The following is a 16,447-nucleotide window of genomic DNA, read 5'->3' as shown; positions in this document are numbered from 1 at the left end:
CCTGTCAGGAAGGCGTTCGCGCGCCAGTCAAATGAATGCGGCATGGATTGGCGCAAAAACAAGCAAGAGCCCCGACGATACCCATTATGACGCACTCTATGAGCACGCAACGCAACACCAGTTCATGCTGTCACATTCTTTGTTCGTCTTTTTTCCAAAAAGCTCTTTCCTTCTGATCATGTCAACGAAGCAGTCTCGCACAAAGCTCCGACAGTCTCGACTTCCTCCGTGAAGCGGATTTGATTCATTCTTTGCAATGAATTCATGGAGATGTTCTGTGAGGCTGCTTTTCTTTAAGTGGGAGGGTTGTTTTCTGGTCGTGAGCGCCGCTAACATCCCAAAGCATCAGTTGCGATGTTTTCTTCTCCTGGGATGGATATCGGCTCTGGTAGGCCAGTGCCCCTAACAAACCCCGTCAACGTTGTCCTGCGATACAATGAAAAGAAATGTCATCTAAGTCATGGCGACTCACTAAACGTCGCTCGAGGCGACGTTTATAGTCGGCAGGCGGGTGACATTTCTTTTCCCAGATGTTTGTGAAACATGTGCGTTGCCACTGAGACAACCACAATGGTGTTGTGTTCTCCTCTTATAACTCATCATCACTCACAAGCAGACTTTGAACTAACCTTCGCTCCGGTCAAATCTGCTTACTTCCTCCCTGCTCCCCCCTTTTCTGCCCACTCGACCAATCAGGATGTAGACACTGAATATTCCGAGGCTGGCAACACCCCCACAGAGACTGATTATTTCTATGAGGAGACGCTGCCAGAGTCCGAGGGTGAGGTGGTCACACAAGAAGAGAACCCCACGCAGGTAACACACACTATCGACCTCGCCAACGACATGACACTTATGCACTTTTCCTGCTTAAGATTATCCAACAGCAAATGCAAAAAAAGTTACTGCTAAAACTTGATAATTACATGGAAGATTGTTTGTTGACTGCTCTTAGTGACACTGGAAAAAGAGTGGGTGTTGAAAGGCCCACACCCCCTGCACTAGGCCTCCTTCAGTCCACTTCAGAAGTTCAGAAGTGTAAATCCATAAAAATATAGAGCCCCTTTGAATCTTCTCATGATCATAATCGTGAGTTCTTTTTAAACACCTTTCCTATCTATTTTCACATCGACGTTACCGTTCATCAATGGACCGCCCCTTTAGGGAGCTACCACACGGCGTGGTACCCCACCAAAAGGGTGCCAAAAGTGGTAGGGGATTTAGGTTTTTGGGCCACACAAATATGAATGTGTAATGCCAAACTACTGTATGATGGAAAAAGAGTTATGTATCATTAAATAATGCATTAAAGCGCAAAATAAGATCTTTTGTTGTCATTAATGACAGGACAGTCATTGTGAGGATCATCTGGTAGACTGGATCCAGTCAGTGTATTCCCTCTTCAAAGCAGTAGATGAGATTTATTGCGATGAAATCTGAAATTCAGGAGTGCATCAGTTAATAGAAGCTAGCAGAGGTATATCGGGGACCCCGTTCTTGTAGTTTAACCTCACACTTTCCACCGTGTGACTCACACCTCACAACAGTTTTGTTGGCGCTGCCGCCGCCAGACAAGACCACTTGAAGAGAAGCCTCCTGTCCAAGGACCATACCCCACATTTACATTTTAACATGGTGTCCCCTTTTTCCTTAACACCAAGACGCGTTTTGGTCGTCATCTCGGTGGGGATGACAGCAAACGTCTTATGACAAAAGGGGAACCGAATGTGGCGCGTTGGTGTTTGACGGAAGCTCTCGCTGAACTAGAGCGCATCCACACGTCGGTGTATGTTTCTCTAGTTCACGCGTTCTGTCATTAACTTTGCTCTTCGGTTTTCATGCGACAAACTCAACTCAGCAAAAAAATATTCATACCAGCAGCCAAACAAAAGGTTTTTGGCGATGTTTGCTTGTGTACAAATGAGACGCTGCTCCTGCATTAATCCGCTTCGAGGGTAAGTCACGGCTGAAGTCGTCAGTCCGTGTGAGCAAACTGTTTCCCTTAGCTCATGTCATGTGATCTTTCAACTGTTAGATTGAAGGCACGTTTGTGGAAGCTCTGACATCCTTTGTTGGAAACACACTAAGTTCCAAAGTAGACAACTGAGAGAATAGGATTGTTGACAGAGTCTGTAAGGTGTCTTTTGTATGTCTGTCTTATTTTACAAGGTAAGACTCATTTCTTCCCACATATGCTCCTCTTTCACTACCTTCTGTCACTAACCTTTCCTCCTGGTAAACACCACTCCTCCTTCCTCTTGCTCTTGCCGGGTTCATCTTCCCCTCCCGTACGGCTGCCTCGGACCCTAAAGCAGCCCCAGGTGGAGACCGCTCTGGAGGGGCAGGAGGTGGACTCTACCACGACGGGCGGTGTTGGTGAGGAGCCCTTCAACGAGGAGTACGTGACTGGCGATGTGGGCATGAAGGAATACGACTATTCCTATCGGGACTACGGCGAGCCCATGCCCGAGGCCCGAGAGGTGGAAGGCGACATTGGCCCCGCCCTGTCCGCTGTGACAGACGAGGCAGGCGTAAGTCATTTTGCTCCAAAAGCAAAAATCAAAGTAATCATTTCAACCAACTGTGATTGGCAGGATTTGTCAGTTACTCGGTGCCAAACGCATTCTGCTCTTTTATTGTCACAAATTCTGGTTGTTATGCAAATTCACCAGAACAAGGTATTGAGTCCCAAGCTTACTACAAAAGCTAACGCTTTGTGTTTCCCAGTTTTTATTTCACTGACAAAGAAAATATTAGTTACAGTGTTTGTTGCCAGAAGTGGGATTCAAGGATCAAGATGACCCCAGTACAAACGCTGAGTAGATTGGCCACCCCTCGTCCTCACATCGCTGGTTGAAATGTGTGCGCGGTGCATAAAGAGCCATTCGAGAGCGCATTGAATTTCTGTGCCACCTGTTGGTGATGCTCTTTATGTCACCAAGTTCAAGTGTAGAGCCGCTAAGCCGCAGAATGGTGGGCGCAGGAGCAGTTCCTTTACCAGCATCAGCAGGTTTTCGCTCAAGAAGTCACTGACAGTGTAATATTTCACTGACATGACTTCTGTGCAGCAACTTGGGTTCACGTCCCACTCAGTGACGGTGTGAATGTGAGCATGAGAGTTTCTATAAGTGCCCTGTGATTGGCTGGCGACCGGTCCAGGGTGTAGTCGGCAGGTTGAGGCTGCAGCTCCCCGTGAGCCTGAACAGGATAAGCAGCATGGAAAATGGATGGCTGGATCATTTCTTGTTTGCATGTGAGAGTATGACGTGGCATGGCAAAGGCATACTGACTGTGGCGTCTTGTCGGCCACATTTGTGTGTTTGTCCTCAGGCGGCCATCAGAGGACAGAAGGGTGAGAAAGGAGAGCCCGCCGTGCTCGAGCCTGTGAGTGGATCAGTTATCACTTTTTTTTCAAACTGTGCTCACTGTTAACTGTCATTGCCATGAGCAGGTTGAAGTCACACCTGCCTTGATTGGTGTCTGAGTTCTGACTCTTTGGGTTTTGTCTTAACCCATTTCCATGGAACATTTAGAGCCGAATGTGATTTGATGTTTCTTAAGATGGAACCCACTTACATGTAGAACCTTCTCTCCAGGGCATGCTGATTGAGGGACCTCCTGGACCTGAAGGACAATCTGTGAGTTTACGACCTTTGTTATTTTCCTCTTAAAAAGGAAATTTTCCTCTCTCACTCACTCTCTCTCTCTTTCTCTCTCTCTCTCTCTCTTTTAGGGCCCTACCGGCCCCCCTGGTAGATCTGGTCCTCCTGGCTCTGTTGGTGAGCCTGGTGAGAGGGTGAGTCTGTGCAAGGACATCAGCTGTATGGTTCACTGTGCATCAGGCTAACGCGCTTTCTCCATGTCGTAGGGACCTCACGGCAAAGCCGGTCTGCCTGGTGCCGACGGAGTTCCCGGACCACCCGGATCTTCCGTGATGCTGCCTGTGAGTCACTTGAGATGTCGCTACCTCGCTCCTTCCCCAGCAAATACTTGATGAATGTGTTTTTGTGGCTCGATGACCTGGACAGACCTCTGCTAGGACAAGTTTAGCCTTTATGCAGTCCAAATGCTGTTTGCCTTTTGACTTTTGCAGTTCCGCTTCGGCCAAAGTGGAGGAGATAAGGGTCCTGTTGTGTCAGCACAGGAAGCCCAAGCAGCCGCCATCTTGTCTCAGGCCAGGGTGAGTTGTATTTGCTGTAAGGATGTGGGATCGCATACGCTTATGGACAAAAGTATAGGGACACAGTAGGTAATGAATCAGAGGCATGTTGGACAATCGTATGCGTCTAACTTTGTGGGTACACTTTGGGGAAGTTCTTTTTCTGTTTGCCATGCAACAAGCAAGCTCCATCAAGACAGTTTTGGTTGGTTTGGTGAAGAACAAGCCCTCTAAAACATTTTTAGAATAAACTAGTCTGAAGATCACACAATTGGATGAAAAGAATCCTCCAACATCTTGAAGAAAGTCTTCCGAGAAGAGCAAAAGCTGTTCTAGCTGCAAAGAGACGGCAACTTTTCATTTCCTTCCGGTGTCTCAATACTTTTTCCATGTAGAGTGTCCCACAGATATGATATCATAGCACTTCCTCGGTTGTTGTCATGAAAGACTTTCAACATGTTGACTGTAGATGGCTCTGAAAGGACCTCCTGGACCAATGGGATTCACGGGACGTCCCGGACCCTTGGTATGACCACAAACCTCCAGAGATTTTATTTGATGCCAGGACCTAACCGAATGAGAGTTTAACTATAGAAGATGCGTGCGTCTCTTTCAGGGAAACCCAGGAAGTCATGGTCTGAAAGGAGAAAGTGGAGATCCTGGTCCTCAGGTAAGAACAGTCAGAATTAAGGGGCAATGCCCTTCGAGAGCAGCATCCTCAATCTGTTCTCTGCATTTATTAGGGGCCCAGGGGAGCACCAGGCTTGATGGGACCACCAGGCAAAGCAGGAAGGAGAGTGAGTATTACAAAAAATCAAGTTATCCAAGTCGCAGGCTTGACAACGCCCCTTTCCTAACGGCCCATCGCCGACAGGGACGTGCCGGAGCTGACGGAGCCCGGGGAATGCCCGGAGAACCCGGTACTAAGGTAACGCTCTGAACTTTTCCAAAGTCTAAAAGAATCTAAGTGGTCACTAACAGCATGGACATATCCACAGGGTGACCGCGGCTTTGATGGTCTTCCTGGTTTGCCAGGCGACAAAGGACATAGGGTGAATGAGCACTTAGCAAGCATGCCACAAAATTGGCAACCTTTTAATCTTCTTGGTCTAAATCTTTTTTTTCTTTTTTGTTTTGTCGATAGGGGGACACTGGATCAATGGGACCCCATGGACCTCAAGGAGAGGACGGCGAGAGGGTAGAGACATAGCAATCTGAAAATCGTTGAGATCAGATGGATGTCTTCCATTGTCTCAACATAATGACGTTCTCTTTCTGTGTGTCCTCAGGGCGATGACGGAGAGGTCGGACCCAGAGGTCTCCCCGGTGAAGCCGTAAGTGTTTTCATGCAACATAGTTGAGGGTCGTCCTCACCATAGCACAGACCCCTGGAGACGTCTCGGTTTAGGTTGTCAGTTGCATTGCTCTTAGAAAGCAGTGTCAGAGGAGCCTGCATGGAGGCGCCATTAGCGTTCCAGTCGTGCAAAGGCTCATTTTGGAGGCTGTAATTTGTGGTGCTCTCGGAGCCTGCAAGATTGTTTTGTGTTCTTGTTCCGTCGTGTCATTTTTTTCTTCTTGTTTCTAGGGACCTCGTGGATTGCTCGGCCCCAAAGGTCCTCCAGGAATTCCCGGACCTCCTGTGAGTCACAAGAGTTTTTATCTTATCCCAGCAATACCTCTGAAGCCTCCATGACTCGGGTTTTCACCTTCTCCTAGGGCGTTCGAGGAAATGATGGTCACGTTGGTCCCAAGGGCAACCTGGTCAGTGTCTTGTCATCTCATCACTTAACTTCTCCCATGTTCAGTCATGTGTTGACCTCCTTAATTCTTTGTCTTTTCACAGGGTCCTCAAGGAGAGCCCGGACCTCCAGGTCAGCAGGGTACATCAGGAACTCAGGTAAGACACCGGATCCTCTTACTTTTTCATTGTAGTTGACACGTTTAACCTGTGTTTTTGCCACAGGGAATGCCAGGACCTCAGGGAGCCATGGGACCCCCAGGAGAGAAGGTAAGATTGAGGAGAGATTTTTTTGTTGACACTGGTTCGTGACAGGTCTATTGACATTCCAGTAATCCCATTTGTTTTTCATCTGGGCCAGTCAACTGATTGTGGCTAAATGCTCTCCTTCCAAGCACAAAACATGAAAAGTCTAATCGAGGCCATTGTTACCTCCTACAGGGGCCCACAGGAAAACCAGGTCTGCCAGGGATGCCAGGTGCTGACGGCCCTCCTGTGAGTTTGTATTTTCAATTTGTCGTCATGTATTTTGGCCTAAATTATGTAATTAAAACCACCATTTTGCCCTCTCAGGGTCACCCAGGAAAAGAGGGGCCCACTGGCACCAAAGGGAACCAGGTCAGTGGCACTGAACCGGCGCATCCATTACACAAATACTTTGTTACCGGAGAAACATCTAAAGAACCAAATTCTAATTACCATTGATTGAATTCATATCCTGTATTTGTCTGCAGGGCCCCAATGGCCCCCAAGGAGCTATTGGTTATCCTGGGCCTCGTGGAATCAAGGTCAGTTAAAGTGCCTCCCTTTAGGTCTTTGATGCTGTTGTTTTTTTGTCAAATAGTTCCTGAGTTTCTTCTGATGCACTGTGCTCGCAGGGGGAGCAAGGAATCCGAGGACTGAAGGGCCACAAGGGAGAGAAGGTGTGTGATCATCTCCTTCTGAGGAAAACTCTGCTTGTTAAAAACAATCAACAACTGTATGACTGAACATCTTCTTGGTGTCATCAGGGAGAAGATGGTTTCCCTGGAATTAAGGGAGACTTTGGCGTCAAAGGAGAGAGGGTAACATGGAATGAATGGTCTTTCCCACCTCCTATGTTATGTACCTTCATACACTTATGATTTATTGGAGTGTGTTTATTCTTCTGCTGTCAGGGTGAGATCGGCGTGTCGGGCCCGAGAGGAGAGGATGGCCCAGAGGGGCCAAAGGGGCGAGTCGGGCCCCCTGGTGAACTCGGTCCCCTCGGTCTCATTGGAGAGAAGGTACGAGTCGTTCATCCAGGAGGTCGATTCTCTTACTATACATTTGAATTCAAAAGACAAGTGATGATAATATTTGACTGACCGCTCATTAAAGTGACATCCACATGGTTTCAGGGCAAACTCGGTGTTCCTGGACTTCCTGGCTACCCTGGAAGACAAGGACCCAAGGTAAGAAGCCCAGCTCAAAGACTTTGTTAGCATGCTAAGCTCTTCTGTACTGGGCAGGAGTTTGAGCGTGTCTTGTTGTCTTGTAGGGATCTCTAGGATTCCCAGGATTCCCTGGCTCAAATGGCGAGAAGGGAACAAGGGTAAGGAGTGTCAAACCTCTGGAGTGGTGTCACAATTGTGGTGCGTTTCCAGGTTTTAGATTGTGTTGTTTTCTCTTTCAGGGTCTCGCAGGCAAAGCAGGACCAAGAGGACAAAGAGGACCAACGGTAAAGTTGGTTTATCCTTCCCAAAAGTCCAGTTTGTCTCTTGTCGGTTTTTCACATTATTTCACTGTGTGTGTCTATCAGGGTCCCAGAGGGCAGCGAGGACCACGAGGTGCCACCGGAAAACCAGGCGCAAAGGTTAGTCCTTATATAAATTAACTACTGAACAGCCATGAGTTCCTCTACTTTAAAGACAAACACTTTCCATTCCTTCATTCACTGTTTTGTTTTTGTGTCATTGCTCATCAGGGAACTTCAGGAAGTGACGGCCCCCATGGTCCACTTGGCGAGAGGGTGAGTTCTTGTTTGTCAGTGAGTTCTTGTGGCACTCGCCTAAGCTTGTAGATCATCTTCCTAATCCTGCTTTGCTGTGTCACCAGGGACTGCCCGGACCTCAGGGAGCCAACGGTTTCCCTGGACCGAAGGGACCTCCTGTGAGTGAGAGAGGTGGATTCTGGTGAGAGACGAGTATTATCCGTCTTTGGCTGAGGGTTTTTGGGTGTTTCCTCACAGGGACCACCAGGAAAGGATGGGCTCCCCGGACACCCTGGACAGAGAGGAGAAGTTGTGAGTTGAAGTTTTATCTTTTGTGAAAGTAAAATGAGACCCTGGTGACAGCAAGTCACTGGATCTCTTTGCTTCAGGGTTTCCAAGGAAAGATGGGTCCACCAGGGCCTCCTGGAGTCGTCGGACCACAGGTGAATTGAGACATAACTGCACAGGAATCGTCAATTTGTTGCATGCTCTCCATGTTTCTCATCCATGATTCTTCTCCAGGGCCCATCTGGAGAGACCGGTCCCTTGGGTGAGCGTGGCCATCCTGGACCACCAGGTCCACCTGGAGAGCAGGGACTTTCTGGCCCCTCAGGGAAGGAAGGCACAAAGGGAGACCCGGGCCCCCCAGGAGGTCCAGGTAAAGATGGACCCCCTGGACTGAGAGGTTTCCCTGGAGAGAGAGGATTGCCTGGTACCCCTGTGAGTATCTAATGGGCCATACCCCCACGCGTTATTGTCCACAATCAAAGTTAAAGTCATTAATGTGTTTTTTTCCAGGGTGGTGGAGGACTGAAGGGAAGTGAAGGACCCGCCGGACCTCCTGGACCTGCCGTATGTTTCAGATTAAACAAATCATTTGTAAAAGTGGCCCTAGAACCACTGCTTATCGATAAATATTAATATATATGCTAGGAAACAGTTTAATCATGTTGACTTGTGGTCTGTTAAATTATACAACCTTTATAGGGATCTCCTGGTGAGAGAGGGCCCGCTGGCACTGCTGGACCTGTTGGACCCCCTGGTAGACCAGGCCCACAAGGACCCCCTGGTAACGCTGGAGAGAAGGGTGTTCCTGTGAGTGTTTGTGGGTTTGGTCCAAGTGTTTGACTCTTTAAGCATCTTTTTAATCTGTTATGGTTATTTACCTAACTCAGGGTGAGAAAGGCCCAATCGGCCCTGCAGGTCGGGATGGAGTCCAGGGTCCAGTGGGTCTTCCAGGCCCTGCTGGATCTCCAGGAGGACCTGGAGAGGATGGAGATAAGGTCAGTGGCAGAGTGACAAGGTTGCGGTTTGTAAAAATGTTGAGAACCGTGATGGTTTAGTACGGCTGTTGATAAGTTCTTTTGGGACTCTTCTCATAACTTCTCGTGTCATTGCAGGGTGAAGTGGGTGAACCCGGCCAGAAGGGAGGCAAGGGAGGAAAAGGAGAGCATGTGAGTGAAACAACCACAAAAACATGTCTGATATCACAACATTTTGTTCAACTAATGTTTTCATGCTTCTTTTTTCTTAGGGACCTCCTGGTCCACCCGGGCCGATGGGTCCCGTCGGCCAACCTGGTCCCGCCGTGAGTACCGGACTTGTTCTTGATGTTCTCCTCTCCAGCATGTGGAAACATCATCCTTCTTTTCTCCTCTGGCACGCAGGGTGCTGATGGAGAGCTCGGGCCAAGGGGGCAACAGGGGCCTTTTGGTGCCAAAGGAGACGAAGGATCTCGAGGATTCCCTGGAGCACCCGGACCCATCGGACTGCAGGTAAATCCATGACAATATGATTGAGTTGGGGTCTTTGGAGGTCAGATAGATGAAGTTATCTCTCAACTCTGACCCCCAGGGACTGCCAGGACCATCAGGCGAGAAGGGAGAGAACGGAGATGTTGGACCTCTGGTGAGTAGGGAGACTGCTGTCATAGCAGACATGATCAATAATGCTGAGTAACGAAACATGTGCATGTACACAGGGTCCTCCAGGTCCCCCAGGACCCCGCGGCCCTGCTGGACCCAACGGTGCTGATGTGAGTTTATAGCTCTTCTTATAAAACGACCACATTTACGTGGGTATCTGATACCAAACTGAAACCTGTGTGTTTTCCAGGGCCCTCAAGGTCCTCCTGGAGGTTTGGGTAATCCTGGATCTATTGGAGAGAAGGTACACAGACCTTTAATGCACACTTGAGTGCAATGGAATTGCTTAGATTTTTCCTGATGTCTAAAAACTAATTCTGAACGTCCCACAGGGAGAGCCTGGAGAGGCCGGACCGCCTGGAATCGGAGGAGAACCAGGAAAGAAGGTGAGATCTTTGTGGGTGGGGAAGGGGAAAAGGAGAACACGAGGAGATTCACACCGAGCTAACAAATGATTCTGCTTTCCTTTTGTCAGGGTCCTCGAGGTGAGCGCGGAGAGAAGGGAGAGGCCGGACAGCCTGGAACTGCTGGTGCCGCTGGAGGACGAGGACGGCCAGGAGATGACGGTCCTAAAGGAAACCCTGTAAGATTCTTTCATTGAACTGTGTCTTGTAGTTTGGTCCATTTTAATGTGTGCAGCATTGCCTTCTTTAGGGTCCAGTCGGCTTCCCTGGTGATCCTGGTCCCCCCGGTGAAGTTGGACCCAGAGTGAGTGTCCCCTTGGTTGACGTCCAGATCATCTCTCATGATTTCTCTGCTTAGGTGAAGAAAAGAACCAATGAGAAATTACGACAATCTGTTTGTTTCCCTCACAGGGTCAAGATGGCGCCAAAGGAGAACAAGGAGAAGATGGTGAACAGGGAGAATCTGTACGTGCAAAGTTGAATCTATTATTCCTGTGAAGCCTTTTCAAATGTGTCACTTCACAATGATCCTGTTAATTCACTCTCGATTTAGGGCTCTCCTGGTCCCCCCGGAGAGAATGGATCTCCTGGCCCGCCAGGAAAGAGGGTAAGATCACCACTTCCTGCTTCAAAGACGAATTGCATCGACTTCTTCAGATGTCATGAGTTTTGTTTGCTTGTTTGCAGGGTCCTGCTGGAACAAGAGGACCTGAGGGGCGACAAGGAGAAAAGGGAACCAAGGTCAGTCCACAATCCACTAATTTAGATTCAGAGTTACAATACGTTTACTTCATTTTTCAATAAAAATGTCATGGTAATAAGGAGTATCAGCTAATAATACTCCACTACTGATATTAAATGATAGTCTTTTAAATTAGACTAACATTTAATTTCAGTAGTCAGCCACATAATTGAGCCTAGCTTCACCCTCTAGCTTACGGTTTTAGCATGAGCCCAATTATTAAACTGGATTGTTGAAATTTCGTTGGAATATTATTTATATTCAACTTAAAGTTAAAACAATTTCATTATTCAGTCACGTAACATTTAAATAAAAAATATGTTTGGAAAGTTAGCCAAGCAAAGAATATGCTAAATGCTGGGAGGTTATTTTTTCTACCTGTGAAACAAGTAATATCCAGTGGCCATTTTTAGCACTACACTCTCAACTGAGTAACTCACTTGGTCTCCAGTCACACCCTTTTCAGCCTTTATTTATTATTAATTACTGAGTGGCTGTGTAAAACATTTACATTTGTGCTTGTCCTGTCCTCGCAGGGCGACACAGGTGCCCTTGGCCCGCCAGGAAAGACCGGTCCTGTCGGTCCTCAGGGCCAAGCAGGAAAACCAGGAAATGAGGGTCTGCGAGGTCTCCCAGGATCAGTGGTCAGTGATAGATCAGAGTTTGTGTATCAGGGAATGCACATTTTTAAGTGCATCTCTAGATGAGTTTTTGTGTATTTTAGGGTGAGCAAGGATCTCCTGGCCCAGCTGGACCAAAGGGACCACCCGGGCCTGTTGTAAGATCCCAACATCCTCCTGTTATCCTTGAAGAGCATCCCTCTGCACTCGTATAACTTCGCCTCTAATCTTCCTCTGTCTCTCCTCTCCAGGGACCACCGGGTTTGCTGGGTCTGCGAGGAGACCCTGGTGGTAAAGGAGAGAAGGGACATCCAGGTCTTATTGGCCTTATCGGACCTCCGGGAGAGCAGGGAGAGAAGGGAGACCGAGGTCTACCTGGACCTCATGGATCAAATGGACCCAAGGGAGAGACTGTAAGTCTGACATTGAGATGTGCAAGATGAGGATGATGATGATGATGATGATGATGATGTGTCTGGTGCTGATGACAGGGAATGTCCGGCGGCACCGGACCCCTCGGCCCTTCTGGTCCTCCTGGTCTTCCTGTGAGTGGTAGCACTTTTCTTTCTCATCCCACTTTGTGAGATCTTGAACCTGATTTACTAAAGATTTGCACATGCAAAAACAGACGCAAACTTGATTGCTCACGCAAACAGATGTCGAAGCTGATCTACTAATGAGGGGCCACCGAGAATTGGGTCTGCCAAACGGGAAAAATTCAGTTCGTTTGGCAGAAGTATATGTAAATAGATTCATGTATAACGAGCGATGTGATGTATCAAACCTGAGAAAAATTGCAATGGCTGATTTTGCATCTTTAAACACCGCTTCTGAAAGGCAAGTGCAAACCGGCACCGCTGAGGCGCAGGAAAAGTTTTAAATGCAATATTATGCAGATCTATCCAATTCCCATGCACTCGGTAAAAGCTTCATCGAACAAAACATGGCTTTTATGTGGTTGCTAGCTTCTCCCAAATTATCAGAGCGATATATTTCTTTTCTGTAACTCAGCAATATATCTGTTCACCTCTTCCACTAACACTTCAAATCCCATCACTTTACATTTTGTTTTGCGCTTACAGTGCTCTCCCAAACTTTCCGTGGTGAAAACCATCACAGTGCTCCACCACTTTTACACCTGTTGCCAGTTGCCCTGCAGTTTTAGTCAATCCCACGCCTCACGCCCACCAATAACCCATGCAATCTGTTTGAGTGAACATAAAATTTAGAGATCGTTATTTGGCATCTTAGTAAATCCGGCCCCTTATCTCAGAGTAATACATGTTGCACTGAGATCTTCTAACACTTCCTGACTTCTTCAGGGTCCTCAAGGAGTCAAAGGAGCCAAGGGTGCCTCTGTGAGTATCGTACTTCAATGTTGCTGAGGAAATGTTGATGGCGCCAGAATTCCTCCTGAATCATTCCTCTTCTGCTTGTGTTTAGGGAGGATCTGGTCCCAAAGGAGAAAGGGGTGTTCTCGGACCTCCAGGACCTCCTGTATGTAGCTTCTCTCGTACGTTTGAACGTTAACATGAAGGATGACTCACTCTGGGTCTTTTTTTCTTTTCCAGGGACCGCCCGGCGAGGTCATCCAGCCACTCCCCATCCAGAGGAGCCCCAAGTCCAAGCGTTCCATTGACGCCAGCCAACTGCTCCCCGAGTCAGACCCTGATATGCCCGCCTCCGACACCGCCGGCGCTGAGTTCTTAACGGCCAGCGAGGGAATGGAGGAGATCTTCGGCTCCCTCAACTCGCTACGGCAAGAGATCGAAACCATGCGTTTCCCGATGGGGACGCCGGACAGTCCCGCGAGAACCTGCCAGGATCTCCGCCTCAGCCAGCCCGAGCTCCAAGACGGTGAGGAGACGGTCGTCCCCTTCCCACCGCTCACGAATCATCGTTTAGCTCAGACCTTCATGTCGTGATTCAACCCCTCCCCCTCAATCAAAAAACAGGAGAGTATTGGATTGACCCCAACCAGGGCTGCTCCAGAGATTCTTTCAAGGTCTTCTGTAACTTCACCAGCGGGGAGACGTGCCTGTACCCTCACAAGAGCATCAACACGGTCAGTCCCGTCCCTTGCCGTCGAGTCAACATTGTGACTTTATCTTTTTTTTTTATATCTACAACTTTTGTACAGCAAAGTTTTTCCAGTCCTATGGCATTTAGGGGTACAAGTTGTAGTTATGTTTAATTGGATTGAGAACTCTTGGTGAAAGCAGTGATTCGTCTCATATGTGATGTGATTGTGGTGGCAGGTGAAGATGAACTCGTGGGAAAAAGAGACTCCAGGTTCCTGGTTCAGTGAGTTTGCTACAGGTGGAAAGGTCAGTCCCTCTCCGGCATAAAGCCCCTGTCCCATGTGCTCCTCAACATCCTCATCATCCGACACTGCCTGCAGTTCTCCTACGTGGACTCGGACGGCGAGCCGGTGGGCGTGGTCCAGCTGGGATTCTTGCGCCTCTTGAGCGTGGTAGCCCGACAGAACCTGACCTACCACTGCCACCGCTCGGTGGCGTGGGCCGACCAGACCGCCAAGAACAACCACGAGAGGGCGCTGCACTTCCAGGCCGCCAACGAAGAGGAGCTGAGCTACGAGACCAACCCGTACATCAAAGCGCTGCTGGACGGATGCTCTGTGAGTCAAGATTTTATTAACATCAAAAACAATTGAGTCTTTGATAAACTTAACATACAGCTTCTAAACATCAAAGCGAGTCATCAAAAAATATTTAATAAACCTAGTGTAAACAATGGAAATTGATCTTCAATGAACTTAATTTGTTTTTGTTTTTTTAATTCAATGAACCTAACATGTTTTCAAAACATCAAAGCCAAGAGTTACATGTTACCCTTAGCATCAAAGACAATTTAATGTACACAATGAACCTAAACTTGATGTCTTAAACAATTAATTAGTTAAACCGATTGTACGCGTTTCATTTTCGTCTTCCAGGAACCCAAACATGTACATGTTGATAAACATCAAAGACCATTTTGTGTCTGCAATGAACCGAGCATACAAAACTGACAGAGGGGCTTTAATAAACACGCGGAAGCTTGTGATTTTTGATTTTCACTTAGCAACAGCGCCCTCTGCGGCCAAGTGTGGTAGAACAAAGTCAAAGGCAGCCCTTCCAAGGAACCTTTTTGTCCTTACTTACTGCGCTAACGTCTCCAAATACACTTTGTTTGTTGCACTCTCATGAATTATGAATTTGTCTCGTCTGAACTTCTTTTTTGTTTTTTTGCGCGCGTGTCCCCCGCAGTACCGCAAAGGCTTCGACAGGACGGTGCTGGAGATCAACACGCCACAGGTGGAACATCTGCCTCTGCTGGACATCAAAGTGTCGGACTTTGGGGAGAGCAACCAACAGTTTGGGTTTGAAGTGGGACCTGTGTGCTTCCAAGGCTAATCACACACACACACGCACACACACACACACACACACACAAGCACTTAGAGACACCTACATACAAGCCATTCACGCCCAATAATTTGTAAATTAACTTGTAAATGTTATGTAACACACATATACACACACACATACACACACACACACACACACATGGGGATGGTGTTGCCCAAGCAACGCAGCATCCTCCTGACAATTAATGGGCGTCAAAAAATGTATCCAAAAAAATGTTCTGAAGAGGTCTCGGAGGGAAGGAACATCGAGAGGGAGCGTTTTCCTCCCAGTGACGCAGCGTCCAAAGGGGGGGGGGGGGTGGGGGGCGCTGCCCAAAAAGCCCCTATCCCTCCCCCCACACCCACTCTGGCCACCCTCCTGCTGCCCGTCTGCCACCTGCCCCTCCACTCCTCCGTCACACCGCCTTCGCTCCGCCCCCGCTGTCTCTCAGCTCATCCACGTGAAAAAGAACCTCAGAATTCCTCCCAAAAAGGTTTCCAACTTGTTAGCGTGATCGCCTCTTGTGACCTTCCCTGGCCGCCACCCGGCATCCTCGTGGCCGGGGGGGGGGGGGGTTTCCTCCTTCCTACTAAATGTGGCGTGATGCCATCTTCGCTGAATAAAAATCTTTGTTTTCCTGAGAGAACGCGTGTGGCAAAAAGTGCTAATTGTGCCAAAAGTTTGACTCCGTTTGTCTCCTCTTACCATGTCATCGAGCCTCCAGCTGGGCAAATGTGCATTACACTCCATTTGTACAGACATAGTGATATTCTATTGTATTTATTTAAGAACAAACAGGGTGCTTTGACATAAAAAAAAAAGAGAGAAACTGACCACCAAATATTCCCGCCGTCTCATGTGGTATATTTCATTTGTATTTATTTCTACCACCGGCCCCCTTTCGGAAGACCAGACCAAAGAATCTGCGGCAATGCTGGATTGTGTTTCCCCCGGACTGTCCTGTGCTGTTCAATGTTGCTTCCAGTGTAACCATTAAAAGGTGACTCTCTCCACCACTGTTGCCGCTGCTTTTGACTTTCACGTTCTAAATGTCGATGTCGGCGCGAGAGACCACAGCAGGCAGGAGGTGTTGGCGAGAAGGAGGGGGCGAGATGGGACACCCCCCCCCCGCCCGGCCTCCCAGTCTCTGTCAGCCATATTGTGGATTATTTTTGTTTTTGTTTGTTAAATTTTGTTGTTGAATTTGTTTTTAAGTATATCAGGGAAGTGGGCGGGGAAGGCCAAAAACCTAAAACGAAATAAAAAAAAATGTCCTTCAGAGAGAATGACCTCAATTACTAGTTTTTTATTTTATTTTTTATTTTATTGAAGACATTTCAACATGAAAAAAAATGGTGCTAAAAAAATATTATTTTCTAATGTGTGTAAGTATTTTTCTAATTCCTGTAATATATAATCTTTTGTAAAAGGACATTTTTGACTCGTGTTTTTCTTCCAAACGTAGGAGCAGCAGTGCTTGCATTACAAAGCTTGGCCA

The 16,447-nt window shown here is 47.8% G+C and overlaps 1 protein-coding gene across 4 annotated transcripts in view; it reads left to right on the top strand.

The window, feature by feature from the left end:
* Positions 1-16,381, top strand: part of col11a2 (collagen, type XI, alpha 2) — a 32,507-nt gene extending 16,126 nt beyond the window's left edge. For 2 of the 4 annotated variants that reach the window (XM_061760554.1, XM_061760556.1), the window contains 59 exons: positions 697-816; positions 2,316-2,531; positions 3,331-3,384; positions 3,597-3,638; positions 3,734-3,796; positions 3,869-3,943; positions 4,094-4,180; positions 4,629-4,685; positions 4,776-4,829; positions 4,903-4,956; positions 5,034-5,087; positions 5,158-5,211; positions 5,304-5,357; positions 5,449-5,493; positions 5,745-5,798; positions 5,876-5,920; positions 6,003-6,056; positions 6,123-6,167; positions 6,339-6,392; positions 6,471-6,515; positions 6,632-6,685; positions 6,776-6,820; positions 6,908-6,961; positions 7,055-7,162; positions 7,277-7,330; positions 7,417-7,470; positions 7,552-7,596; positions 7,678-7,731; positions 7,843-7,887; positions 7,974-8,027; positions 8,107-8,160; positions 8,238-8,291; positions 8,371-8,568; positions 8,647-8,700; positions 8,836-8,943; positions 9,024-9,131; positions 9,249-9,302; positions 9,383-9,436; positions 9,516-9,623; positions 9,703-9,756; positions 9,830-9,883; positions 9,964-10,017; positions 10,106-10,159; positions 10,249-10,356; positions 10,428-10,481; positions 10,589-10,642; positions 10,731-10,784; positions 10,865-10,918; positions 11,456-11,563; positions 11,644-11,697; positions 11,791-11,952; positions 12,031-12,084; positions 12,862-12,897; positions 12,983-13,036; positions 13,111-13,396; positions 13,495-13,604; positions 13,798-13,866; positions 13,941-14,177; positions 14,809-16,381. In XM_061760554.1, the coding sequence (XP_061616538.1) occupies positions 697-816; positions 2,316-2,531; positions 3,331-3,384; positions 3,597-3,638; positions 3,734-3,796; positions 3,869-3,943; positions 4,094-4,180; positions 4,629-4,685; positions 4,776-4,829; positions 4,903-4,956; positions 5,034-5,087; positions 5,158-5,211; positions 5,304-5,357; positions 5,449-5,493; positions 5,745-5,798; positions 5,876-5,920; positions 6,003-6,056; positions 6,123-6,167; positions 6,339-6,392; positions 6,471-6,515; positions 6,632-6,685; positions 6,776-6,820; positions 6,908-6,961; positions 7,055-7,162; positions 7,277-7,330; positions 7,417-7,470; positions 7,552-7,596; positions 7,678-7,731; positions 7,843-7,887; positions 7,974-8,027; positions 8,107-8,160; positions 8,238-8,291; positions 8,371-8,568; positions 8,647-8,700; positions 8,836-8,943; positions 9,024-9,131; positions 9,249-9,302; positions 9,383-9,436; positions 9,516-9,623; positions 9,703-9,756; positions 9,830-9,883; positions 9,964-10,017; positions 10,106-10,159; positions 10,249-10,356; positions 10,428-10,481; positions 10,589-10,642; positions 10,731-10,784; positions 10,865-10,918; positions 11,456-11,563; positions 11,644-11,697; positions 11,791-11,952; positions 12,031-12,084; positions 12,862-12,897; positions 12,983-13,036; positions 13,111-13,396; positions 13,495-13,604; positions 13,798-13,866; positions 13,941-14,177; positions 14,809-14,955 (4,542 nt within the window). In that variant the 3' untranslated portion in view covers positions 14,956-16,381. Of the gene's footprint in view, positions 1-696; positions 817-2,312; positions 2,532-3,330; positions 3,385-3,596; positions 3,639-3,733; positions 3,797-3,868; positions 3,944-4,093; positions 4,181-4,628; positions 4,686-4,775; positions 4,830-4,902; positions 4,957-5,033; positions 5,088-5,157; positions 5,212-5,303; positions 5,358-5,448; positions 5,494-5,744; positions 5,799-5,875; positions 5,921-6,002; positions 6,057-6,122; positions 6,168-6,338; positions 6,393-6,470; positions 6,516-6,631; positions 6,686-6,775; positions 6,821-6,907; positions 6,962-7,054; positions 7,163-7,276; positions 7,331-7,416; positions 7,471-7,551; positions 7,597-7,677; positions 7,732-7,842; positions 7,888-7,973; positions 8,028-8,106; positions 8,161-8,237; positions 8,292-8,370; positions 8,569-8,646; positions 8,701-8,835; positions 8,944-9,023; positions 9,132-9,248; positions 9,303-9,382; positions 9,437-9,515; positions 9,624-9,702; positions 9,757-9,829; positions 9,884-9,963; positions 10,018-10,105; positions 10,160-10,248; positions 10,357-10,427; positions 10,482-10,588; positions 10,643-10,730; positions 10,785-10,864; positions 10,919-11,455; positions 11,564-11,643; positions 11,698-11,790; positions 11,953-12,030; positions 12,085-12,861; positions 12,898-12,982; positions 13,037-13,110; positions 13,397-13,494; positions 13,605-13,797; positions 13,867-13,940; positions 14,178-14,808 lie in introns of all 4 variants that reach the window. The other 2 variants (XM_061760553.1, XM_061760555.1) reach the window with 1 other exon arrangement.
* Positions 16,382-16,447: the final 66 nt, after the last annotated feature.

This window comes from Phyllopteryx taeniolatus, chromosome 21, assembly GCF_024500385.1.
Source record: "Phyllopteryx taeniolatus isolate TA_2022b chromosome 21, UOR_Ptae_1.2, whole genome shotgun sequence".
NCBI classification, from domain to species: Eukaryota; Metazoa; Chordata; class Actinopteri; order Syngnathiformes; family Syngnathidae; genus Phyllopteryx; species Phyllopteryx taeniolatus.
This window is presented reverse-complemented; position numbering and strand designations above follow the sequence as displayed.